Source organism: Sphaerodactylus townsendi, linkage group LG11 (genome assembly GCF_021028975.2).
Source record: "Sphaerodactylus townsendi isolate TG3544 linkage group LG11, MPM_Stown_v2.3, whole genome shotgun sequence".
Lineage (NCBI taxonomy): Eukaryota > Metazoa > Chordata > Lepidosauria > Squamata > Sphaerodactylidae > Sphaerodactylus > Sphaerodactylus townsendi.
In genome coordinates, this window is record NC_059435.1 from 6,635,882 (window position 1) to 6,662,194 (window position 26,313).

Consider the following 26,313-nt stretch of genomic DNA (forward strand, 5'->3'; position numbering starts at 1 on the left):
TCCATATTCTTAAATCTTCCCTCCGGCAGAGCTGATGGCAGCACATTACATCTTGCAGTAGCCAAGGCTCTCCTCTGGGTGGGATTAATCAGCAGACGAAGATATGCTGCCATAATTCCACGCCAGCATGGTATAGTGCAGGGGTAGGGAACCTGCGGCTCTCCAGATGTTCAGGAACTACAATTCCCATCAGCCCCTACCAGCATGGCCAATTGGCCATGCTGACGAAACTGATAGGGTGTAGTTCCTAATTTATCTGAAACCTGGGATTCTATTATAATCGGTTAAGAGCAAGTGAACTCTAAGATGGAGAACCGGCTTTGATTCCCCCACTCTCCACATGAGTGGCAGACTCTTATCTGGTGAACTAGATTTGTTTCTCCACTCCTACATTCTTGCTAGGTGACCTTGGGCTAGTCACGGTTTGTTCAGAACTATCTCAGCCCCACTTACTTCACAAAGTGTCAGTTGTGGGGAGAGGAAGGGAAGGAGTTAGTACAGGAGAGAAATGCGGGGTATAAATTCATACTCTTCTTCTTTCTTGAAAATATTCTGGATCTGGATGTGACACTAGAGCTTGTTCAAAGCAATACAAAATGTGCAAAATGAGAATGCCCTAACCCTAAACCAAGTTTGATCTAATTTGACATGTTTATTTTGTTTACTAAAATGAAATCAAAGTAAACATGATAAATTAGATCCACATATTCACACTTTTCAGATCTTCAAGAAAATTTAGAAAATTTTACAAGTGCCCCTGTTAATTTCATGTCCCAAGGGCAAGAAGTGCTTGAATTTAATTCAATATTTAATTAGGAAAAAATATAATCGGATATAACAAAAATATTTGATTAAAGAAACATTATAATTTGATGTAATTTAAATGTTACAGTCATACACATTCAAAACTTTATGTGGAAATTATTTCATGTGGAAATTATTTTGCTACCATAATACTTGCTAATATTTAAAGACAGTGTACTATGCTCTTGCTTTACGTTGTTCAATGTTCTTTTTAAAGAAAGACACTGAAAGCTGTTGACACTAATTGTAGCCTGCTGAAAGAGCCGCTGTCCTGGACATATTGTGGATGTAGTTGCCAAGACATGTATTTCAAGAAAATTTTACTATTGTCCATGGAGGTCACTGGGCACCATTTGGCACCAAAGATCCCAAGTGATCATTTGTATCACTTGTTCATTCCATATCAGGTTGGCAGCTGCAGTATCCCTTCCACAAGTTAAGAAATTATGGATTTGATCTTTGGCTTGGCTTTTACCTGCATGGCCCATCTATGCATTCATAACATAATTAAATTGGATTATTATTTATATTTGTGATTCCCCTATTCCCGATGACAAATCGATAAAGCACACAAATACGTTCACACCAAATTCCAAGCTGGAAAACTTTGAAATCGTCAAGCTTCCCTAATATTGTGTTGGCAACGGCACTGATTCGTTGTTATTAATTTTATGAAACAATCTTTGCAAGTGGAAACTTTTCTGCCTCCACAGAAAAATCAGTATCCCTTCATCCCATCATCCTTCTGGATGCCAACCCAGCTCAGAATGCCAGCATCCCTTCTGGGCTGGACACCACCGAAGTCTGCAGTGCCCGCTCGCCTCCCAGTTTGCCCACCCTACCAGCACCAGCTGCATTGAACCCTCCCCCCCCCCCCACCGCCCCTTTGGATCTGGGTGCAAAAGCAAAAACTTTTTAAACACATGAATAGTGATTTTTGTAAGGCAAGAGCATAAGAACATAAGAACAAGCCAGCTGGATCAGACCAGAGTCCATCTAGTCCAGCTCTCTGCTACTCACAGTGGCCCATCCAGGTGCCTTTAGAGACTCATTACAAGAGGTGAAGCAATGGCCTTCTGCTGCTGCCTGCTGCTGCTCCCAGAGCACCCTGGTCTGCTAGGGCATTTTGCAGTCTCAGATCAAAGAGGGATAAAGATTGGTAGCCATAGATCGACTTCTCCTCCACATAAAGTCTGTCCAGAAGAAGCCCTTTAAAGCTATCCGAAGATTCAGTGTGTCCCACCACCTCCTGTGGCAATATTCAAACACCAATCACAGGTTAGCATTGAAGAAGCGTTTCCTTTTATTAGTCCTAATTCTTCCCCAGCATTTTCAATGGATGCCCCTGGTTCTAATTATTGTGAAAGGAGAAAAAATTTCTCTCTGTGGCATTTCTACCCATGCATAATTTTATAGACTTCAATCTTATCCCCCCTCAGGCTGATCTCCTCTCCAAACTAAAGAGTCCCAAACGCTGCAGCCTCTCCTCATAGGGAAGGTGCTCCAGTCCCTCAATCATCCTCGTTGCCCTTCTCTGCACTTTTTCTATCTCCTCAATATCCTTTTTGAGATGCGGCGACCAGAACTGAACACAGGACTCCAAGTGCGGTCGCACCACTGCTTTATATAAGGGCATGACAATCCTTGCAGTTTTATTCTCAATTCCTTTCCTAATTTTCCCCAGCATAGAGTTTGCTAAGTCAGGTGATTGTCCACAACACTAGATGTGCAGGTGCATCATATTAATTGTGCTGGTGTTTGAAGTGGTCTGACCTGCTTTAACACCCAGTTCTAAAACATTGTTTCCACGCATCGTTTCCCAGTTTTGGTTGATCAACACGGTCGCCCTTCCACTGTCCATGGTGCTGATCCCAGGCTTATTAGTTTCAGCTGTTGCTTCTTGGGGCAGAAATATTCACCTGGAGTGTAACTGCGCTTCCTGTTATCCCATTCAAATGTTAGGATATCCTCGCTTCCATTCTCTGTAAGATAATTGCAATTCGAAGGCACTGTTTTCTGTTCCTTTCTGTCCCTTGGAACTGCTGCCAAAGGTTGTATAGAATCTTGATTAATCATTTGGTTGCGACTGGGGGGCAGGCTTGTAAGATTACATCTGGGTTTGTGTATCCAGCTCTCAAGCTGCCAGCGGATCATCCCTTCTTTCATTATTATAGTTCACTGAATTGATAATTGCCCCAGTGTTGCTTTTGTTAGAATTGTGTTCTTGTGACATGATGCACTTTGGACACAGTGGGTGCTTTTATACAAGCCATTTATTATGTTTAGATCCAGAGAATTGCTGGTGATAAATCTCTTTTTCTGCTCTCATTTGTTTCCATTTTGCTTTGTTTCAGGAGGTCGGGAGCATCATTGGAAAGGTGAGTGACCCACTTTTGAAAAGCTGAATTTTGTTCGTTGGTTCAATACGTTTCCTGCTCATTCACCAGCGCAGTGAAAGCTAACACGTGCCTTCTGGTTTGGTTTTATTTCCAGAAAGGTGAAACCGTTAAGAAGATGAGGGAGGAGGTAAGACGTACAGTATTAATTTTTGGGGCTTAAAAAATCTCCTCTGCTTAAGAAAATTAACGGCTGGTGGTAGCGGAGGCGAATTAGCCTCTTTGCTTAGGTGTATGAATCAATACTGCCCTCTAGTGGTTGGAAAAAAGAAAACTACACAATGAACTAATTTCATGGGATTGTAGTCCTGATGTTGCCATAGAACAGGGGTAGGGAACCTGCGGCTCTCCAGATGTTCAGGAACTACAATTCCCATCAGCCCCTACCAGCATGGCCAATTGGCCATGCTGAGTAGGTGCGAAACTTGATGAGCCAGTTCCTGAACACATCGAAGCCTGGTCCTACCATAGAATAAGATTCAAGTCCAGCAGCCCCTCAGAATCCAACAAGATATCCGGGGTATAAGCTTTCGAGAATCACAGCTCGCTTTGTCAGACTCTCAAAAGCTGATCGCCTGGAACTCTTGTTGGTCTCTGAGCGGCTGCCGGACTTGAATCTTGTTCTTCTGCACAATAAGCTGTCATTCAAGCAGGAGTCGTAAAAGTGATTCAGTTTGAATCCCTGCTTCATTAGATGTGTTTTGTGGGTCCTTAATAGACAAATGTTAACTACCAGATTGAGGAGGAGAAAAGTGGAGATCTGGTTAAGTAAGCTTGAAGGATAATGTAGAACGGTGCAGAAACCGTCCCCCAAAGCAGGAATTGTGGGGACAACATCATTTCTCTAGTTTTGCTAAGCTGGTTGAAGCCTGCAACAGCAGATTTCAAATCAGCCGAATATATCAGTGATGATGTACAGTTTGTGCTTCTCACTCAGAGAGGGATGGGCGACCTTTCTTGGGCAAACCCTCTAGCCCAGGGGTAGGGAACCTGCGGCTCTCCAGATGTTCAGGAACTACAATTCCCATCAGCCCCTACCAGCATGGCCAATTGGCCATGCTGACAGAGGCTGATGGGAATTGTAGACCAGGCTGTCTGGAAAACATTCCCTATACTCTAACCTAAAACTGTTTCGTATTACCAACAAACGGGCCTCCTATCAAAGATGCAAATCAAGGGACCAGGTCCTGCAACAAACCCAGATGCTGCCTTTGCGCGCCCCTCCCCCCCCCCATACTAACTCATACTCTCAGAGCCTAGTAACATGAGCGACCCAGGGTGGTATAGTGGATAAGAGCAGTGATCCTTAATCCGGAGAACTGGGTTCAATTCCCCACTCCTCCACATGAAGACTGCCCGGGTGAACTTGGCCAGTCACAGTTCTCCCAGAACTCTCTCAATTTACACTGAGGTAGGCAATGGCAAACCACCTCTGAATATCTCTTGCCATAAGTCAGCTGTGACTTCATGACATTTTCCACCACAATATCATGAGTTATACTGTGTTAAATAGTAAAAGTGTGCAAGCACCAGGCTATATTTCCAAGGTGGTTTGCCATTACCTTCCGCACTCATCTACATTTAACCCCCAGCAAACTGGTACTCATTTTACCGACCTTGGAAAGGTGGAAGACTGAGCTACCTGAGACCGGCTTCCGTCAGGATCGAACTGAGATCGTGAGCAGAGCTTTTGATTGCAATCCTGCAGCTGGCCACTCTGCATCACGGGGCTCTCGTATACCATGTTGGCTCATCCAGTTATGGGCTCATTCACACTGGACATGCTATAATGTGTCCACGAATCCTCCTTGTCATTCCGTTGGACAAACAGATCAGTTCTTGTACCAATTAATAAACAAGCATAGATCTGACATGAAGGCCTACTGTTACGGATCTTTGCGGGGGGGGGGGCACACCAAACTTCACGAAACCTGGGTGATGTTATCAGGAGAGTCTCCTGAAGATACTCGGAAATATTGGTGCTGTTAGCTTTAAAACTGCATCCCCTACAGGCCAAAAACGAAAAAAAATATTTAAAATGCCAAAAATTGCTAATGAACCCGAATTTTTTTGTATACCCGAATTAAAAAAAATTCCTTTAAAAAATTGTCCTTTTTCACAGAGTGGTGCTCGGATCAACATTTCTGAAGGATCGTGTCCAGAAAGAATCGTGACAATAACAGGTCCAACAGATGCCATTTTTAAGGCTTTTTCTATGATTGCACTAAAATTTGAAGAAGTAAGTAAATGGACAGTCTTCTCTCCTGAAATTACACTGCAAATTTACTATTAGATCTTCCTGATGCTTGCTTGAACAGTTACAGAATTGGTTTTATTGCCATTAAATAAAACATGAAGGTGGCTTTATTTTTTAGAAATGCCCCCAGCAATGATACTGGGAGTGAAATAATGGAGCACTTATGTGCTTTTTGATGGTTTATTTCCCTTTTGCATTCCTCAGGGACAGCCGGTCCCCAAAGAATTATTTAAGGGGTGGAAGTGTTGGAGATACTTCTGTTCCTATTCTAGATTAGCATTTAACATGAGTCAGTGCGGGGCTGAAGCAGCCATCCTTAGACGCATTTTTCCATATAGTTGCTATTAAAGTCTGTCTTAATGTAAGATGTAAAAGGAAGGAAATGGAAAGGTTTAGCACAGGGGGGTGCAGGAACCTGCAAGCTCTCAGATGTTCCAGAGACCTACAATTCCCATCAGCCCCTACCAGGCATGGCCAATTAGCCATGCTGACAGAAGAGCTGAGGGAATTGTAGTTCCCCTGATTACATCTGGAGCCATGGGTTCCCTACCCCTAGTTTAGCAGAATCATCTGAGGAAATTTAAGGAGCCAGAAATACAATGAAATGTCTGGGGGAGCGGGATAAGAACATAAGCACTAGCCTGCTGGATCAGACCAGAGTCCATCTAGTCCAGCACTCTGCTACTCGCAGTGGCCCACCAGGTGCCTTTGGGAGCTCACATGCAGGATGTGAAAGCAATGGCCTTCTGCTGCTGCTGCTGCTCCTGAGCACCTGGTCTGCTAAGGCATTTGCAATCTGAGATCAAGGAGGATCAAGATTGGTAGCCATAGATCAACCTCTCCTCCATAAATCTGTCCAAGCCCTTTTTAAACCTATCCAGGTTAGCGGCCATCACCACCTCCTGTGGCAGCATATTCCAAACCTGCCGGGTTGCGTCGAAGAAGTGTTTCCTTTATTGGTCTAATTCTTCCCCAGCATTTTCAATGGATGCCCCCCTGGTTTCCTAGTATTGTAGAGAAAGAGAAAAAATTTTTTCTTAAAACTTTTCCCTAAAAGTGTTGGGGACTACGCCACGTAATAGGCATCCGATACAAAAGTGAGAATAAATGGCAGTTACAAAAATGCATAGAGAGCAGTTTGTTTGGTCATATCTTACCCATGAAAACCCCCTCCTGGATCGCCTCCAACATCTACAGGGTGATCCTACAGTTCAGTTGCGCCGTGGCCATCCTTCCCTCTGCTGGAATTCATGGCCACCGGTGAATCAGATCCGTGGCATTCAGCCCTAGGGGCGTGGCATGTCTCGGGCAGTGTCTCTCAGCTGAAACACTCTGCCTGATCTCTGGAGGGAACAGTGGAAGAGTGGAGTCCAAGAAAGGTTCTCACCAGTTCCCGAGAGGTGCATTATTTATTATTATGTGTGCGAGGAGGGGGGTTACTAATGGGGTCCGCTTTCCATCTCCATGCTCCTCGCCTCCCAAGAGAGGCATCCTGCCCTTGAGCAGAAGGTTCCGCTGTAGCAATTGGAGCTAATAATGCAACTCCCTGAGCTGGGTTAATCCCTTTCAGGTACTGCAATTCATTCATTCTCAGCCTTTCGTACCTTTTATCTTACCAGTCTCTATCAAAGATCCTGTGTGTTTCACCATTGCTGTGTTCAGATTTGTGAGTTGGGATGTGATGATGATTTAGAAATGACCTGGTGCAAAAAAAAATTGGGGGGGTCGTGGTGGGGTGGCTGCCCATGGGGGGGGGCATCCAACAGGTTTTGCCTAGGGCTCAGGTTTGCCTAGGAGTGCGCCCTCTGCCCCCTTTGCTGAGGGGGTGCTGGCGAGGGAACCTGTTACTAAAATTTTTGGATCCCACCACTGGGAACAATGAATCATTGCTGAGTTCTTCTTGATGCTGTCATTGCAGGATATCAATGCTTCTATGACAAACAGCATGGTGACAAGCAAGCCCCCCGTAACCCTGCGACTGGTGGTCCCGGCAAGCCAGTGTGGATCCCTTATAGGCAAAGGGGGGTCCAAAATAAAAGAAATCAGGGAGGTAAGCAGCCTGCTTAACTGTGGTCTTTGGCAAGGTGTTTTTCCAAAGTACCTTCCTTCTGGGAACATTTTCCACGTTGAGTTCCTTGCTGTTTGAACAGCTGGACATTATTGAGAATGGGGTGCTATGTGGTTTCCAGGCTGTATGGCCGTGTTCTAGCAGCATTCTGTGAGGTCAAAAGGTGAGGCCCTCTGAATAGAGTAGCCTGGTATGTGAGTCACAAAGAAGTCTGTAGCCTGGGAATTGACCTTGCTATCTGTAGCCTGGGAATTGACCTGGCTATCTTCATTGTTATTCCCAGGCTACAGACTTTTTTGTGACTCCATTACCCAGCCTACTCTATTCAGAGGGCCTCTGCTTTTGACCTCCACGTTATATATACTCCCACTTGCTTTTCCATTCCCTACCTATCAGATCCTCTGAGAGATGCCAGCCACAGAGGCAGAAGTGAAGCGTCAGGAGAGGAATGCTGCTAGAACATTGTGAACAACCCAGGAAACCACACGCACCCCAGTGATTCCAGCCATGAAAGCCTTCGACAATACATTATTGAGAATTGTGGGGCAAATTATAGAGTGCGTGCTTATCAGACGCCTAGGCTTATTTCTTGGGTTGGGTTGGATGGATTAGAACGTGATATGGGGAGACCAGACGCATCCCTTTCCGTCTGAGAGGGAAGAATCGGGTTTCTCTGGGATAGGCGATGTGACTTGGAGTATGGGGGGGGGGCAAGTCCTCTTCCTATTTGAAAGGGGGGTTTGGCTGGGTTTCCCAGTTCTGTTCATTAACTTCTGATGCCATATATTTCCCTGAACTGCTGAATAAATACTTTTGCTCATACAGAAATGCTTTTCTTGAACAGATCAGGATTCGGTCATCATGTCAATTTCATGTCAATTTCAGATTTTTTTTAAAGCTCTTCTAATAGTTTTGAAATGAGGGCCCAAAGAGTGGGGAGAACAGCTGTGATGTGGACCAGGGAAAATGGAGAGGAGTAGGGAAGCTTGAAGATAGCCTAACACACATGAATCTCCTTCACTTTCCCAGCACAGGGAGAGATAAAATTTCATTTGAATAGATTTCAGAAACAGCAAGGATTCTCTGATCTGACAGCGCAGTGAGTTCCGAAGAGTGCAAAACATATATGCGGTAACAAAAGAATCAAACCTGAAGGGAATGTACACTCAGTGCGAAGGAGACGCACATGTGTAAAAGCCCTACATTTCCCAAAATTCTCAGTTCCCAGTTTGCTATCGGAGCAGCATTTCTTCCTAAGGTTGCCATCTCCGGATTGGTGGAAGAGGAAGAGGAAGAGGAAGAGGAAGAAGAAGAAGAAGAAGAAGAAGAAGAAGAAGAAGAAGAAGAAGAGAAGGAGGAGGAGGAGGAGGAGGAGGAGGAGGAGGAGGAGGAGGAGGAGGAGGAAAAGAAGGAGGAGGAGGAGGAGGAAGAAGAGAGAGGCAACTGACGACTGCAGCAACGACGGCAACGACTTTATTTACAGTCAATGAGCAGATATATTACAAATCTCCAAAATATCTACAACAAAACAAGAATGCAGATCTCTGTCCCGTATTCCAGCACTATCCATCTATATATATCATTATACTTTGTAAACACACCAAACAGCATAAAAACTAAACAAAACAAAAATATCTAATGGGGATACCATATTCAGATCATTTTTTTCTTTTTCATAATGAATAGACGGAATTTTGCTACCTGTTTAGTAATATTCTCCTTCTTATCTTGTAATAGTTTTTCACAACAAACTTTATCAGAACAATATGTCATTTTGTGTCTCCGGATTGGTAAATACCTGGAGATTTTGCGGATGGGGCCTGGGGAAGGCAGAGTTCGGGAAGAGGAGAAACTTCCTTTGAATCCACTTTCCAAAGCGGCCATTTTCTCTCGGGGAGCTGATCAGTGTTGCCTGGAGATCAGTTCTAATAGTGGGGGGGTCTCCAGCCACGCCCTGAAGGTTGGCAACTTTATTTCTCCCAGGCCAGGAAGGAACAGCTCCTGATTAATGCCCTGAGGCATATTTTTAAGGCAGCTAATGTCCATACCAAAGATCTGATGATGGCAGAGCAGCTCCGTTCCATGCCCCTGGGGAAAGAAGAGAGAGAGAAAGATGTCTCTTCCATTGCTGCTGGACTAGGGGTCTCCCAGGTTACATCCATTCTGACCTTTCCTTGACAGTTGGTACTGATGACTTATGAGACGAGTCAAAGTGAAATGCAACCCCAGAAACTCATTTAGAACTGTGGATGGTCGGCAAGTATGCAATCGTCAAACATCCCTCCTCAAGGAGTTCCGTTCATTTGCGAGCTGAAGTTTTCCAGACAAGGGAGGTCATTTTTAATTACGACCTTAATTGCTTGGAGAATCTATTTTCTGAATGAGTTTTCTTTCCACAAAAACTTGCGCTTCAGTTAATCATGAGCAGGAAAGAATAAAGATTCATAAATAGTCATGTGTCGTTTGCAATGGCTGGATATTGCAGCAGGTGAATCAATTGTCAGTGAAGCTTGTTTTCTGGTTCTTCAGGATTTTCATCTGTACCAGCCCTTGGACGTGTCTGGGCAATCCAGGTTCAAATCTCCAGTCAGTCATAATCTCAATTATAAGGTTAAGAGCTTGTGTATCTAATCTGGAGGAACCGGGTTTGATTCCCCGCTATGCCGCCTGAGCTGTGGAGGCTTCTCTGGGGAATTCAGATTAGCCTGTACACTCCCACACACGCCAGCTGGGTGACCTTGGGCTAGTCACAGCTTCTCGGAGCTCTCTCAGCCCCACCTACCTCACAGGGTGTTTGTTGTGAGGGGGGGGGAAAGGGTGGGAGAAGTATATGGCCAGAGTCTCCTGCAGGAGAGAAGGGGGGATATAAATCCAAACTCTTCTCTTCTTCTTCTTCTTCTTCTTCTTCTTCTTCTTCTTCTTCTTCTTCTTCTTCTTCTTCTTCTTCTTCTTCTTCTTCTTCTTCTTCTTCTTCTTCTTCTTCTTCTTCTTCTTCTTCTTCTTCTTCTTCTTCTTCTTCTTCTTCTTCTTCTTCTTCTCTCTCTCTCTCTCTCTCTCTCTCTCTCTCTCTTTCTCCGTGTGTGTGTGTGTGTCTCTTCTGAGAATAGGGCTCACTGAATCAAAGGCGACTTGTGAATAAGCTTGTTTAGGATTGCTCTTTAAGGAATCAGTACTTCTAACAGTGCTATTCCAGCTAGAGTTGCAGTAAAATAAAGAAGTCAAGAAAGCAATATATTTGATAAAGTGCTGTATATAGTACTGTATATATTTCCATTTTCCCTAGAATTTCCATTTTCCTCAGAAAAAAACAGGGAAACGCCCCTCCCTCCTTATGCCTTTATAACTTCCAAAATTTTTTACAGTATCATCAGTTTCATACTAACTTGTGAGAAGCTGGCTATAAGATTAGACCCCCAAACACCTGTTGCTACATCCCATGTATACATAGAATTTGGTCAAAATAGCAAACACTCTCAACACCACAGTAAAATCTGAGGTACCCTGTTTCCCCGAATATAAGACATCCCCGAAAAAAAAAATAAGGCATTAGCAGAGGTTTTGCTGGAAGTCTGAGAATATAAGACATCCCGAAGTAAGGCAGTAGCAAAGTGTTTGTTTGGAAACATGCCCGGCCGAGACAGAACGAGGAAAAATAAGACATCCCCTGAAAATAAGACATAGCGCATCTTTGGGAGCAAAAATTAATATAAGACACTGTCTTATATTCAGGGAAACACGGTAGCTACTGCATGGTCTTTTGCTTTTGATGATGAATGAGCTCATAACACCACCTGTTTGTGTTTAAGTCCACAGGGGCACAAGTGCAAGTCGCGGGGGATATGTTACCAAACTCCACAGAACGTGCCGTGACCCAATATAAGGTGCCCGAACTAGTGCCATTATTCCAGTGTATGCAAAAAAGCAAATCTGCGTGGTCATGCTAGAGGTAAGAGGCAGTCTTGAAACGTCAGCAGGCAGTCTTACAATGAGTCACTGTGGCTGGGAACATTTAACTTTCTCACTGTGATGGGGCTCAGTGGCGTAGCGGTTAAGAACAGGTGTGTACTCTAATCTGGAGGAACCCGGGTTTGATTCCCCACTCTCTGCCAGCCCTGAGCTGTGGAGGCTTATCTGGGGAATTCAGATTAGCCTGTATACTCCCACACACGCCAGCTGGGTGACCTTGAGCTAGTCACAGCTTCTCGGAGCTCTCTCAGCCCCACCTACCTCACAGGGTGTTTGTTGTGAGGGGGGAAGGGCAAGGAGATTGTAAGCCCCTTTGAGTCTCCTACAGGAGAGAAAGGGGGGATATAAATCCAAACTCTTCTTCTTCTTCTCAGCACCACCCTATGCAGTATTTGATTGTGATCATAACATTCCTTTGAACTCAATACACAAAGACAACAAGGTGAAAAACTACAAATAACTACTTGGACTTCCCACCCATCACCTGTTGCTGAAGTTATGCATAATTCATAAATTTATCCATAATATCAAAACCAGAAAGCTTCAATATCCTATTAGTTTTGTTGTAGTTGTTATAACATCAATAATAATTACAAAAACAATTGTGGTTAAACTCAACAGCTGTCACGGGCAGTGTTTCATTTGTGTTCTTAATACTTATTGCCCAGTCAAAATATAAAGCTGTGTTCTACTGTGATTGGCTGGATGCACCAAACAATAGATCTGCATATTACAGAACAGGGTAATCCAGGAAGTGAACTATAGTGCATAACAGGAACTGACCAGCTCATGGAGTGGGTGTCAGTGGTTATAACTGAGGTCGTCTGGAAGTACATCCTGGGTCGCGCCCTGCCTAGATCTTGGAAGCTAAGCAATGACACTCCGGTTAGTCCTTGGATGGGAGACCACCAAGGACATTAAGGGTCACTATGTGGAGGCAGGCAATGCTGAACCACCTCCCAGAGAGATTCTGCAAACCTTAAAAAGCAGACTTTTAGAACAGGAATACCATATCTTGTTGGGGCAAGCAAATAAATCATGCTCACCCCTTTCTGTCGGAACAGTCCCACAACAGGGGCACATAGCCAAATATCTTGAACTATTAACTGACCCCCCAACAGGGGATGGATTATTACAAGGGCCAGATGCAATGCTTTTCCATCGGCCATTACAAAAGGTCGCTACCTATCTATCCCTCTCCGGGATCGGGTCTGTCCACACTGTAAAAACCAAGTGGAGACTCTTGCTCACATTATACTTGACTGTCCAAGATATGTGGGCATTAGGAATTTCTCTCCTGGGCTGGTCTTAGACAAATCTGAAAAAGACTCTGACAACTCTGTTGTGGAGCTTTTGTTAAATAATACAGAGGCCATGCTCTTGGAAAAAGTAGCAAAATTTCTTTTACAAGTGACAGAACTTTCTAAGTAATGTCCAATGCTAGATACGGTTTATCTGTGTTTTGAATATACTTTTGATTTGTACTTCAGAAATGTCTGTAACGCTCTGGAGCCTATTTTAATATGCCTAATAAAGGTTGTTGTATTGATTGGTGAACTACCTCTAAATGTCTGTTGCCTTAAGACCCTCTGGGGTTGCCATTAGTTGGTTGCGGTTGGATGGCACTTTTCACCGCCACATCCTGGTAGTGAGGTCAAACCCAGGACTTCACCACCCAAAGGATTTGTCTCAATGACAAGTGCCAGGACCTGCCATCATTGCTTTAAGTCAGGGGTCTTCAAACTATGGCCCGCCAGATATTCATGGACTACAGGTCCCATCAGCCCCTGCCAGCATGGCCAAGTGGTAGGGAATTGTAGTCTATGAACATCTGGAGGGCCATAGTTCGAAGACCCCTGCTTTAAGTGTTCAGTAAATACCTCTGTAGCTGTGGGAACTGTCCATCTTCTGAGGTGGGATGCTGTGTAGGATGGATGGGCCATTGGTCTTGACCTAGTAAGGAGCTCGGCTTTCTTCTGTGGCAAGAAGCTTTCTTTGTTAGCAAGAGATTTTGCTGATTATTTGATCAAATGCAGAAGCATGGGATGGAACTAGATGGGTTAGCAGGGGTGATTTATGAAGGTGTTATGTGACTTCTCATTTTCAGGAATCTCGTTATTCAGCTGGGTTGGGTTTTTTTACAAAAATAGTAATTTTAGATCCATTTCACACTAAGTCCCCTTCAGCAACAAAACTTGGAAGCTAAGAAGGGTCAGTGCTTGGAAGGGAGATCTCAAAGGCAGACTCTGTGGAGGAAAACCATGGGCCTCTGCTAATTCACTTGCCTTGGAAACAGCACCAGCATTCACTATAAGTTGGATGTGACTTCACACACACACACACACACACACACACACACACACACACACACACACACACACAGAGAGAGACAGAGAGAGGCCCCTTCCGCACACGCAAAATAATGCGTTTTCAAACCACTTTCACAACTGTTTGCAAGTGGATTTTGCTATTCCGCACAGCTTCAAAGAGCACTGAAAGCAGTTTGAAAGTGCATTATTCCGCATGTGCGGAATGAGCCTAAGTTTGGGGGAGACCTTTGCCCTACTCCTGCACACAAAGGACAATTCAAATGAACTTTGCACATGAGTCAGTTCTGCTTGTGCCATCCATCCATGAGTGGATGAATGGAAAAATCCGGACATTTTGGTCACGCTGTGCAAATTTCTCCATGTCCTTTTTCACTGAAAGTGCTTTGATTGTGCGGGAGGAAGACTTGAGGATGGGTTTTCTTCTCATGGCCTGAATTGGTTGTACACACTAAGTTCATTTATGGCCGGGGTCTGCAACCTGCAGCTCTCCAGATGTTCATGAACTACAATTCCCATCAGCCCCGGGTCTGCAACCTGCGGCTCTCCAGATGTTCATGAACTACAATTCCCATCAGCCCCGGGTCTGCAACCTGTGGCTCTCCAGATGTTCATGAACTACAATTCCCATCAGCCCTGGGTCTGCAACCTGCGGCTCTCCAGATATTCATGAACTACAATTCCCATCAGCGCAACCTGCGGCTCTCCAGATGTTCATGAACTACAATTCCCATCAGCCCGGGGTCTGCAACCTGCGGCTCTCCAGATATTCATGAACTACAATTCCCATCAGCCCCTGGTCTGCAACCTGCGGCTCTCCAGATGTTCATGAACTACAATTCCCATCAGCCCGGGGTCTGCAACCTGTGGCTCTCCAGATGTTCATGAACTACAATTCCCATCAGCTCCGGGTCTGCAACCTGTGGCTCTCCAGATGTTCATGAACTACAATTCCCATCAGCCCCGGGTCTGCAACCTGCGGCTCTCCAGATGTTCATGAACTACAATTCCCATCAGCCCCGGGTCTGCAACCTGTGGCTCTCCAGATGTTCATGAACTACAATTCCCATCAGCCCCGGGGCTGCAACCTGCGGCTCTCCAGATATTCATGAACTACAATTCTTATCAGCCCCAGGTCTGCAACCTGCGGTACTCCAGATGTTCATGAACTACAATTCCCATCAGCCCCTGTCAGCATGGAATTGGCCATGCTGACGGGGGCTGATGGGAATTGTAGTTCATGCCAGCCTAAAAGCACTGCTTTGAGTGTAATATAAACATTTTAGATGCTACAAACAAGTGGTGAAGAGCAGCGGACTCTAATCCGGAGAACCGGGTTTGATTCCCTATTCCTCCACACAGGCAGTCTGGTGAAACAGGTTTATTTCCCTGCTCCTACCCATGAAGCCTGCTGAGAGCCCTTGGGCCAGTCACAGTTCTCTCAGAACTTTCTCAGCCCCACTGACCTCTCTAGGTGCCTGTTGCGGGGAGAGGAAAGGAAGGTGATCGTAAGCTACTTTGAGACTCCTTATGGGAGAGAAAGACAGGGTATAAAAACCCAACCCTTTTTTCTTCTTCTAGGTGCAGCCATTATGAAACTAGGTCCGTGGTGGCGAACCTTTGGCACTCCAGATGTTATGGACTACAATTCCCATCAGCCTTTGGCACTCAGCATGGACTACACAATTGGCCCCTCAGCCTGTGAGCATGGCCCCTGATGTGAATTGGCCCTATCTGTATAATATCCTGAGTCCCAAGTCCACCACTGAATTTCGTCATGTGTGAAGAGGGGATATTATTGTGGCTGTCCAATAGCCTGCATCTCTGCTGGAGAACAATGACCCAGTTAGGGTGCATCTTGGCTGTTTTACCTTTTCTCATGTATTCTTCTTTCTTTTTTCCTCAGTCTCCACCCAAAGGTGCAACCATTCCTTATCGCCCCAAACCTGCCTCTGCACCTATCATTTTTGCAGGGGGCCAGGTAAGAGCGGACACCATTCTGGCTTCTGCTGGAAACCACACCGTCCTGGCCCAACCGCAGCCGGCGCCTGTTAGTATTCCACTTGTACTTCTTTTCTGCCTGGTATGGTACTGATTGGGGTTCCTCCCCACCCCACCTTCTGGATTTGCTGATGTCATAGAGGAAATTCCCAGGGTGTTTATTCCAAATCCGACCTGAGCTGGTTCCCTCCCCCTTCCCAAGGCCCCCTCCCGCCAGCACGTTCCTTCCGCATTCCCCCTACCCGGGAGATAACTAGAGAGACGAATCCAGAGTTAGGGGTAGACCAGCCATTCTCAAGCGTGAGCATGTCCCAGGGGTACCGCGGCAACACTACCCCCCCCCCTCATTTTTGTGGTGTCTCCCACCGGCGCCAGCAAGGACATGGAGCTGGCCCATGGGGCAGGGCCTGCCACAAGGTCAGCAGCCGCCCCACCCCCTGTGCTTCCCTTCACCCTGGGAGGGGAAGGTGGGGGGTGCGGCAAGCAGAGGCAATAGGAGGGGAAGGTGGAGGGTGGTGGCAGGGGTACCTTGAGATATGAAGAGTGAGGTCAAGGGTACCCTGACCTCGAAAAGGTTGGGAAACACTGGGGTAGACTCTTGACTTGCACTTCTCCCTCCCCCCTTCAAACGCCACACGGCTGCCCCTCCTCCCAGAGAGCAGTGGGGGGACCAGTGTCCAGGGGGTGCCTTACCTGAAATTGCAGGGGAGTTCAGAGTTCAGAATGCAGCCAGTGAAGAGAGTCGACCTGCTCAACAGCAAGGAGCAGCAGCCGGGGAAGTAACAGGGGCTGAGCAGGGCACCCTGTAGAAGCCTGTCTGCTCCCATGGAGGAGGCCCAAGCAAGGCCGGGGTTGATGGTAAGGACAGCCCCCAGGGGAACCCTGAAGGCAAGTCAATGAGCCACCCCACCTGTGGCACCCTCGGATGGGGAGAGGGGACACCCTGGGCCAGAGTGGCCAGGCTGGAGCTCAAGCCCGTGGGACAGCTTTAAATAAACTCACACGGAATACTGCAGGGGCAGCAAGGGAAGGCGGGCAAATGGCAGGGACTGAGGGAGAAGGGAGAGGCAACTAGTCTCAATAAATAGGAGGCAGGCAGGCTGGCCACGGAGGAAATGGAGGACTAGGCCACACCTCGATTGGAATTACGGCCAGCCTGAGAAAGGAAAGAAAGGAGCTAAGACCAGCCTCCCTTCCTGCAAAAGGGGAGCCCCAAGGTCAATGGCAGAGGGGGCAGAACTTGGGCAGATTCCACATGGACCAAAAACAGCACCCCAGGGGTGGTAAAAACACAGTCCCTGGGGCGCTGTTCGCACGGCTGCTGCCTCCTCAACGAGGCAGCGCCATGCTTCCCCCCTCCCCCCACAGGGGCAGAAACGCTGTGTTCTAGTCTAGTGTTCTCTTGGAAGTACAGATGATCTCCAGAACACAGAGACCAGGTCTCCCCTGGAGGAAATGGCAGATTCTATGACATCACATCCCAGGGACCGCCTCCAAACCTCCAGGAGCTCGCCCGTCCACAGTTGGCAACTCTACCATTAACGGCCATAATACCCAAATCCCATTCATTAGATTGCTCTATATTTTTGCAGGGCATTCTTCGCTTTCCACAAAATCTTTTGTCGAATAGTCATGCTGCCGAGTAATTGCAGCTGCTGTTCACCAGTATTGGAGCGAGCAGGATCAGTGGCGAGCCACCACAAAATGGCCCAGCCCCCAGCCAACCCCCCCCCCCCGCCAACCTCTCCCTGCCCCCCCACTGACCTCACCCCACTGCCGCCCTCATAGAAAAAGACCCAACAAATCTTTTCTTCCTCCACGCGACGCCAGCTGGCAACACACTGGGGACTGAGAGAAGACCACGGAGGATGCATTTCTTCCCTGGCCTTAACCTCACCCCGGTGTGTTGCTGGCTGGTACCTCTTGGAGAGAAAACCGTTTAGGGGTGGGGGGGTTGCAGTGGTGGCAACACAGCGGTGACAGGGGGAGTTCTGCAGTGGGCAGAGGGTTTGGCCAACAAGGAATTGGTGCAGGGGGGTGGAACGCAAAAAGTATCCCCCACATGACCCAGGTGATTGGTGCCTGGGTCGTGTGCTCCCTCTGTCCCCCCCTAGATACGCTAGGAGCAGCAGTGGTGTAGGAGGTTAAGAGCTCATGTATCTAATCTGAAGGAACCGGGTTTGATTCCCAGCTCTGCCACCTGAGCTGTGGAGGGTAATCTGGGGAATTCAGATTAGCCTGTGCACTCCCACACATGCCAGCTGGGTGACCTTGGGCTAGTCACAGCTTCTCAGAGCTCTCTCAGCCCCACCTACCTCACAGGGTGTTTGTTGTGAGGGGGGAAGGGCAAGGAGATTGTAAGCCCCTTTGAGTCTCCTGAAGGAGAGAAAGGGGGGATATAAATCCAAACTCCTCCTACTCCTACTCCTCCTCCTCCTCCTCCTCCTCTTCTTCTTCTTCTTCTTCTTCTTCTTCTTCTTCTTCCTCTAGTGAGAAGTGTTCTAAATGAAAATTGCTTTGTTGGTGTTCTTCCTTTCCCATGGTCTCTTAGATGGTAGAAAGGCTAAATAGAAAATTGCCCATATATTTAGAATAGTTTGCATTATGGTGGTAAGCATCCCTAACACGGGATTTCTATATAAAATGCCTGTCACTAAAAATGCTAATTAGTGGTTTGTATCTTATTTTAGATGAAATTATGCTTTGTGCTTGGAAGGGAGCGGACGCCTGATTCAGCAGGCCTTGCCAAGAACGAGATTAACTTTTTCTACTGCAGTTATCTCCAGTGGGAAAAGAAGACAGCCCCCCCCCCCCGCCCCCATCTCTGTCTGTTTTCTTTCCCTACTGGGGCTAATTGCAGTCTGGGGGATACAATTCCAATCCTATGATGCATCTCCAATACACTTAAAGTTACATCTGAGGGTCAAACTTAGGTGTGCTAATTATTTTTAAAATAGCCCCATAGCATTAAAAAATGAAGGAGAAAATGTTTGGGCTTGGAGTACTGGCACTGAGGGAAGGGCTCCTGCTCACCCCCCACCCCAAACAATTTTCCCATGGGCGTTTCCCCACTCTCCCCTATCCCCCCTATGCCGCACGCTGCTCTCAGCGCGCGGCATCCCTGGCGCGCGCCCAGGCATCCCCACGACCCTGCGCTCTGTGCTGGGTCATCAAAAGGCGCCCTTTGCAAGAGCACCAGGGATGCCACGCGCTGAGGGGGCGCGACAGCGGCAGCGTCGGGGTGGCTGCGCTGTCGCCGCTCCTCTCGTGGGGAGTGCCGGGGGACCCCGCGCTACTCTCCTTAAGTAGCGCGGGGCTTAAGGTAAGCGGGGAAAGGCCCCATGTTGAAACAACTCTAGGGGAGACAGCATTAGTTCCCTGTTTTTGCTGCTCCGTGTGGAGTATTCTCTGCAAGTGGAACAGCAAAAATGGGGAAATAACTCTCCCCAGAAACATTTCATTGTGGAAAAATGGCTGAGGAAGGAAGCAGGGGTGATTCCTCCCCCTATGACTGTGTTCCAAACTGAAATGGGATCCCCTTTACTTTGTAACCTATTCCCTGCACATTTGTTTTGGCCCTTAAGTGCATCGCAGCTACTTAATTTGAATAGTCCTAGCATGAGGCCCAAGAGAGCCCAGTCCCGTCAGAAGTTGGACGCTTTCAAAAACTGAGGTGGCTTTCAAAAGCAGTTTTGGATTCAGCATGCATGTTTGGGGGGCGGGGGCATCTGCCATTGCAAAATCCAGACTCCCCGTGGGCCTGCTTGCAAATTAGAGAATCCACACACCTGGAGATGAAGTATAGGAGCATTCGAGCTGAGTCTGCACGGGGTGTGTGTGTGCGTGCGTGCGTGCGCGCGCGCGCGCCTCTGGCACTCTCTAAGATGTGACAAAGCTCCGCCCTTTTTCCCAAATGACTGTGAAGGAAATGTAATCTCTCTGTCATTTGCAGGCCTTTACCATTCAGGGCCAGTACGCGATCCCTCATCCAGATGTGAGTCCAATGCATGCACATTTCTTTCTATCTCCTGTTTTCTCTTCTATTTGTTCTGGGTGCCACTGACTTTCTGTGTATTTCATTATCAAGGGAACACCCAGGGAGGCCTCTCTTGAGCGGCCTGTCGTCTAGCCAAACGCGAGCTTTATTGCTAACTTTTGTCGGAAGGGTTGCTGGAAAGCTCTGTGGTCCAGATGCAAATGCCCTTTTGTTGGTTTCTTTGATGCATGTGAGACGTATTTGAATTTTAAACGATGTAAATATGCAGAACCGTAGTAGTTAAAACGCCTTTAACGGTAGCCGTTTACATGTGATAACTGTAGAAATGTCATTTTAACCTATTTCTTTTGATAGCTTAGATGTCGAACGAATGATTTTAAAAACCTTTATTTATTTTTTTTGTTTCGTTTAATTTTAATTAATCCAGTTTTGAAACGTGTTAAGATGGTTTTTTTTCTCTACTCTGAAATAATTCCATTTGATTGGTTAGTTCTAATTTCCCATCCCGCCCTGCAGTTGACCAAGCTTCACCAGTTGGCTATGCAGCATCCCCCTTTTACTCCCCTTGGGCAGACCACCCCAGGTTTCCCCGGTACGTACCCATGACCCCCTGGGGATGTCCTTCTTCTTAACACCTCTGTCTCCTATGGTCATTGCAACATTTGGGTCTCCAAATGTGGCCAATGGCCATGCGCTCCTCTTGTGTTTCACATCTTTAATTTTTTTTCTTCTGGTTGTCGTTGTTTCCCTCCTTGTGGCTCCCTTGACGAGACTGCCTTTGTCGTGTCTAAAAACGTTGGCTTTGTTCTGGTTTTCTTGTGCTTCACCTTTCTTTTACCACCAACTCTGGAGCTGGCCTTGTTGTTCTTCTTTCTCTAGGCATCAAACATTATTCTGCACTATGGAGGATGTACTGTGTGCCTGGAGTTTAAAAGGCTACAAAGCTTGCGTGTTCAGTATTTTAAAGAGTCCTGTATCAGTCTGGAATTCAGCATAGCCTGTTCAGGAAGACTGGCATTCAATTAATGGAAATTATGGTTTATTTTTGCCCTGTTTTCAATTCTGATTGAATTCCTATAACCTGTCGTTCACTGAGATTCCATCTTTCATCTGAAAGACTGAACAAACTTCCTTGTCAGACTTTTCACAATGCAGGGCCGTTGCAAAAAGTATTTATGAAACATATTTACAACTGGCCACAATTGGCCACTCAGAAAGCTTTGGTCCAAAACAATGAGACAACCAGGGGTTTTCAAGAAGGCAAGCTCCGCACACTGGTACATACTTTGTATGGTGCATAATAATATTTTTATCACATACATCAAAACAAAGCGGAAGATTGAGTTGCTGATCATCTTGAATACCTGGTACTCAGCCAATCAGCTGACAGGAAGCTTCTAAACTATGAAAGAAGATAGATTCTAACTTGATTAATTTCATGTATTAGTTATGTCAAAGATCCTTCAACTGTTCAAGTATTTATGCACAAAAAGTTAAGAGGAGCCCAAGGCGTCTGGCCTCAATGAATGGTGTATTTGATAAAAATGTCTCTGAGAAGCATTCCATTCTCGTTTCCTTCTTCTCATTAACATGCTGTTCCTTAGTCTGTTCCTTTGACTGTTGTGGAATGTGTGGATCCGTAATTTTGAATGTTAACACACTAAATGCATTTTTCCTGTGCACTTCCTTTATCCATCCAAATTTAGTCTAGCATATTTGCAACCTAATGGTATTTTTGTACTTTCTCCTTGAAAGCACCCCTCTTCCCAACAATCCTGCAAAGTGACTAATCCCCTTTATAACTTCATAGTTTGCCTAGTTTCTCCCACCCATATTTTTCGATTTTTATCAGGTTTTTACAAGTCCTTCCGGTGACCTTAGATTTCTAATTTTTATTTTCCGGTGGACCAAATTTGAGCCACGCAATCACTTTTGATTGTCAGATTTCCTAGCTAAGTGAAATTGCCTGTTCTCTATTTAATTTCCAGGAGCATCATAGATGCTCTTTTGGTTTTTTTTGCTGGATTTCCGGTCTTTTTAATTTTTAAGTTCCAATTAGTACGTAGCGCTAATATCTGTGTCTCTAGCTTTCACTTCTGTTCAGCTAGCTGTTCAGTATTTTTTCTTTGCTCCACTTTTTGTTTTAGTTTTCTTCTGAATGCCATTTGTGCTTTTTTCATACTTCAAAATGGGCTGCGCTAACATTTCTCTCTCTGTTACCGTTCAAATCTAGGATTGGATGCCAGCACTCCAACTAGTTCCCACGAGCTCACCATTCCGAACGATGTAAGCACACTTTAAGTTCTTCGGTTGTCGTGCCAAAAGGAGCAAAATCCCTGCTCCACTCAAGATATACATAATTGCCATTAGACCTGATTTAGCAGCGTGGGGGAAATCCCAGTTCAGCTTTTGATTGTAATTTGAACTCAGAACAATATGATGGGAAATATGTGCATAGCAGCAAATATACAGGAGGATGCCTTTGACTGAATGGGTATTGGTCGGTCAAAGTATATATTCCTCTGCCTTTGAACTCAACATACCGGACCTTCTTTGTTGTAGAATGCTCCACCTGGGTCCTAATGTCTACCTAGACCTGCTTCCCCCCCACCCCACCCCAACCCTTTGGGGATAGGGCGGTATATAAAACTAAACAATAGATAGATAGATAGATAGATAGATAGATAGATAGATAGATAGATAGATAGATAGATAGATAGATAGATAGATAGATAGATAGATAGATAGATAGATAGATAGATAGATAGATAGATAGATAGATAGATAGATAGATAGATAGATAGATAGATAGATAGATAGATAGATGGATGGATGGATGCATGGATGCATGGATGCATGGATGCATGGATGGATGACACAACTACAAATTCTCTTGTATCCCAGGGCCATGTTCAGTAATTCACAAAATAATGGCTTTGACAAAGGCAGCATGTAAAAATGAATGATAATTCTCATATTTGTTTAGGACTGTATTCTAACGCAGAAGCGTACACTTTTCTCGACCGCTGCACCTCAACTGACCACACTAACGTCTTTTTCTGAGACACCGTATAGCAGTGATGGCAAACCTTTTCGAGACCGAGTGCCCAATTTGCAACCCAAAACCCACTTATTAATTGCAAAGTGCCAACACGGCAATTTAACCTGAATGCTGAGGTTTCAGTTTAGAAAAAACGGTTGGTTCCGAGGCGTGTGTTACTCAGGAGTAAGCTGGGTGGTAGTCAGGGGCTTTGCTTTGAAGCAACTCTTCCAATGGGTGAATCACAACCCTAGGAGGGTTTACTCAGAAGCAAGCCCCATTGCCAGCAACCGAGCTTACTCCCAACTAAAGGATCATGCTTTAGTTCTTCGCATGAAAATCAGTGGGGTTTAACAGCGCTTGACAGGGTTACCTACACTGCTTCCCCAAAACTAGGTCTTAGGTTTAATGCTAATAATCAAGCCCAGCGGCCCAGGCCAGCCTAGATGTGTGGGGAGGGGGGGCACTCTGTTTGCGAGTGCCCACAGAGAGGGCTCTGAGTGCCACCTCTGGCACCCGTGCCATAGGTTCGCCACCACTGCCATATAGTCTTCTCGGACTGGCACCAACTCACCAGGTTTTGAGCAAAGGTGGTTCACATTGCCTGATCCTTTTAACAGGAGAGATTTCTTTATTTATATACTTGCCTAGACCCATGATATAGGCGCCCTGTGGCACAGAGTGATGAGGTGAAGTACTGCCATTAAAGCTCTGCTCATGGACTGAGTTCAGTCCCAACAGAAGTCAGTTTCAGGTAGCTGGCTCAAGGTTGACTCTGGCCTTCCATCCTTCTTCGGTTGGTAAAATGGGTACCCAGCTTTCTGGGGGTCAAGTATAGATGACTGGCGAAGGCCATGGCAAACACAGCCCACCTAGTAAATGTTGTGATGTCACATCACCCCACAAGAAGAAGAAGAAGAAGAGTTTGGATTTATATTCCCCTTTCTCTCCTGCAGGAGACTCAAAGGGGCTGACAATCTCCTTGCCCTTCCCCCCTCACAACAAACACCCTGTGAGGTAGGTGGGGCTGAGAGAGCTCCAAAAAGCTGTGACTAGCCCAAGGTCACCCAGCTGGCCTCCACAGATAAGCTTCCACAGCTCAGGCGGCAGAACTGGGAATCAAACCCAGTTCCTCCAGATTAGATACACGAGCTCTTAACCTCCTACGCCACTGCTGCTCCTCAAGTCAAGTCAGTGATGTGCTTGCATCACATCAAGTCAGTGATGGCCTGGTGCTTGCATGAGGGACTACGTGTACATTTTTTATACACACAAATCCATGAATATGGCTTATAGCGAATCAGACCAGGGGTTACAGAGCTCTTTGCCTGTGGCTCAGTGGTAGGACATCTCCTTGGTATGCAGAACGTCCCAGGTTGAATCCTCAGCATCTCAGCCAGGCAGTAGCTGACGTGAAAGACCTCAGTTTGAGACCCTGGACCTGCTATCAGCCGGAGTGGATATGCTGACCTTGGCAGACCAAATATCTGATTGGGTATAAGGCCGATTCATGTGTTCAAGTGTTCTGTAGGTGGTGACCGACACCTTCAGCTGAAGCCAGAAGCTGATCAATAGCCCATGGAGCCGTGGTGGCGAACCTTTGGCACTCCAGATGTTATGGACTACAACTCCCATCAGCCCCTTCCAGCATGACAGGGGCTGATGGGAACTGTAGTCCATAACATCTGGAGTGCCAAAGGTTCGCCACCACTGCCATAGAGCAACTGCAGAATAGAAGTAGTATCCATATTCCACCTGTCTCCTGACAATGATCTGGTGGATGCTGGGGACTAAACAGGGAATCTACTGCACACAAAACAGATGTTCTGCCACTGAACCACCGTCGAAGGTGTTGTACGCAGGGTATCCATAGCTGGGAAAAGAAGCACGCCTGCACACAGGTGGTTTATGTTCAGTCACACGTGTCCCTCAGTCCAGCTGGGGCTGGGAACAAGACGGCCACTCAAAAAATTGGCAGTGATGTAATTCAGACATGAACATTGTCTGAATTAAGACATGAAAATGTAATTCAGACATGAAAATCTGGATTTAGCTTTACCTGTTATCCCCTCTCTTTTTCAAACTCGGGATTGGTATGATACCTCCTTTGCTGCATGGGTTCTGGAATACGATCTTGAGCCCTTGTTAAAGCACAGTTGGATTGAAACCATTACATTTTTATGTGCGTGGAGGAATGGGCCTGCTCTGACCTGTGGGATCTCTTCCACACCTATGTTTTCCCAGGGGTTCCCAAGTCCTGAGAGAGTGGCTGGCTTCTCTTTCTCCCTCTCTCCCTCTCTCCCTCCCTCCCTCCCCCTCTCTCCCTCTCTCCCTCCCTCCCTCCCCCTCTCTCCCTCCCTCTCTCTCTCTCCCTCCCTCCCTCTCCCTCCCTCCCCCCTCTCTCTCTCCCTCTCTCTCTCCTCTCTCCCTCCCTCTCTCTCCCTCTCTCCCTCCCTCTCTCTCAATCTCTCCCTTCCTCCCTCCCTCTCTCTCACTCTCTCCCCCCTCTCCCTCCCTCTCCCTCTCTCCCTCCCTCTCTCCCTCCCTCCCCCTCTCTCCCTCCCTCCCTCTCTCTCTCTCTCCCTCTCTCTCTCCTCTCTCCCTCCCTCTCTCTCACTCTCTCCCTTCCTCCCTCCCTCCCTCTCACTCTCTCTCTCCCCCCTCTCCCTCCCTCCCTCCCTCTCCCTCTCTCCCTCCCTCCCTCCCTCTCTCCCTCTCTCTTTCTTAGGTAACTTCTGCCATCACCTGAGTGTTATAGGAACTGTCCACTGGGAGAGTCAGGACCCCCACAGCTTCCATTCCAAACTCCGAGGCCTTGCCTCTGTAACTCCTCCTACCCCACTTCTGGGCAAGACAGGGACCATTTGCAGCCTGGTGTACCCCTGGAGTTGTCTGCTTTCCAACTGCCACCCTTCCCAATCTTGGCGGCCCTTTTTTAAAATAGTGTGTCCAAGACAGTGGAGGTCTGTGTGGTATACAGAACTGCTACCAGCATCCAAAGTTAAAAAGAAAATGTTTACAAGGATACTTTTAGCACAGCATTAGGTTGAGCAAGGGATCGAGAAGAGATGGAGTACAATTCCGTTCTCTCTTTCTATACATGCCCTATTCAGGCATGTATACAGCAGTGGCGTAGGAGGTTAAGAGCTCGTGTATCTAATCTGGAGGAACCGGGTTTGATTCCCCGCTCTGTTGTCTGAGCCATGGAGGCTTACCTGGGGAATTGAGATTAGCCTGTACACTCCCACACACGCCAGCTGGGTGACCTTGGGCTAGTCACAGCTTCTCGGAGCTCTCTCAGCCCCACCTACTTCACAGGGTGTTTGTTGTGAAGGGGGAAGGGCAAGGAGATTGTAAGCCCCTTGGAGTTTCCTGCAGGAGAGAAAGGGGGGATATAAATCCAAACTCTTCTTCTTCTACCCGATGTTAGAAGATAGGACAGGCTCTTGAACCGAGG

General features: G+C 46.6%; 1 protein-coding gene across 1 annotated transcript in view; it reads left to right on the plus strand.

Moving 5' to 3' along the window:
- The window catches only part of LOC125440770 (poly(rC)-binding protein 3-like), a 66,337-nt gene that overhangs the window by 25,898 nt on the left and 14,126 nt on the right, over window positions 1-26,313 (plus strand). The window contains 10 exon segments of the mRNA XM_048510750.1: window positions 3,159-3,182; window positions 3,298-3,330; window positions 5,323-5,439; window positions 7,376-7,507; window positions 11,332-11,439; window positions 11,442-11,471; window positions 15,725-15,868; window positions 19,772-19,813; window positions 20,333-20,408; window positions 22,050-22,102. Of these exon segments, the coding sequence (XP_048366707.1) occupies window positions 3,159-3,182; window positions 3,298-3,330; window positions 5,323-5,439; window positions 7,376-7,507; window positions 11,332-11,439; window positions 11,442-11,471; window positions 15,725-15,868; window positions 19,772-19,813; window positions 20,333-20,408; window positions 22,050-22,102 (759 nt within the window).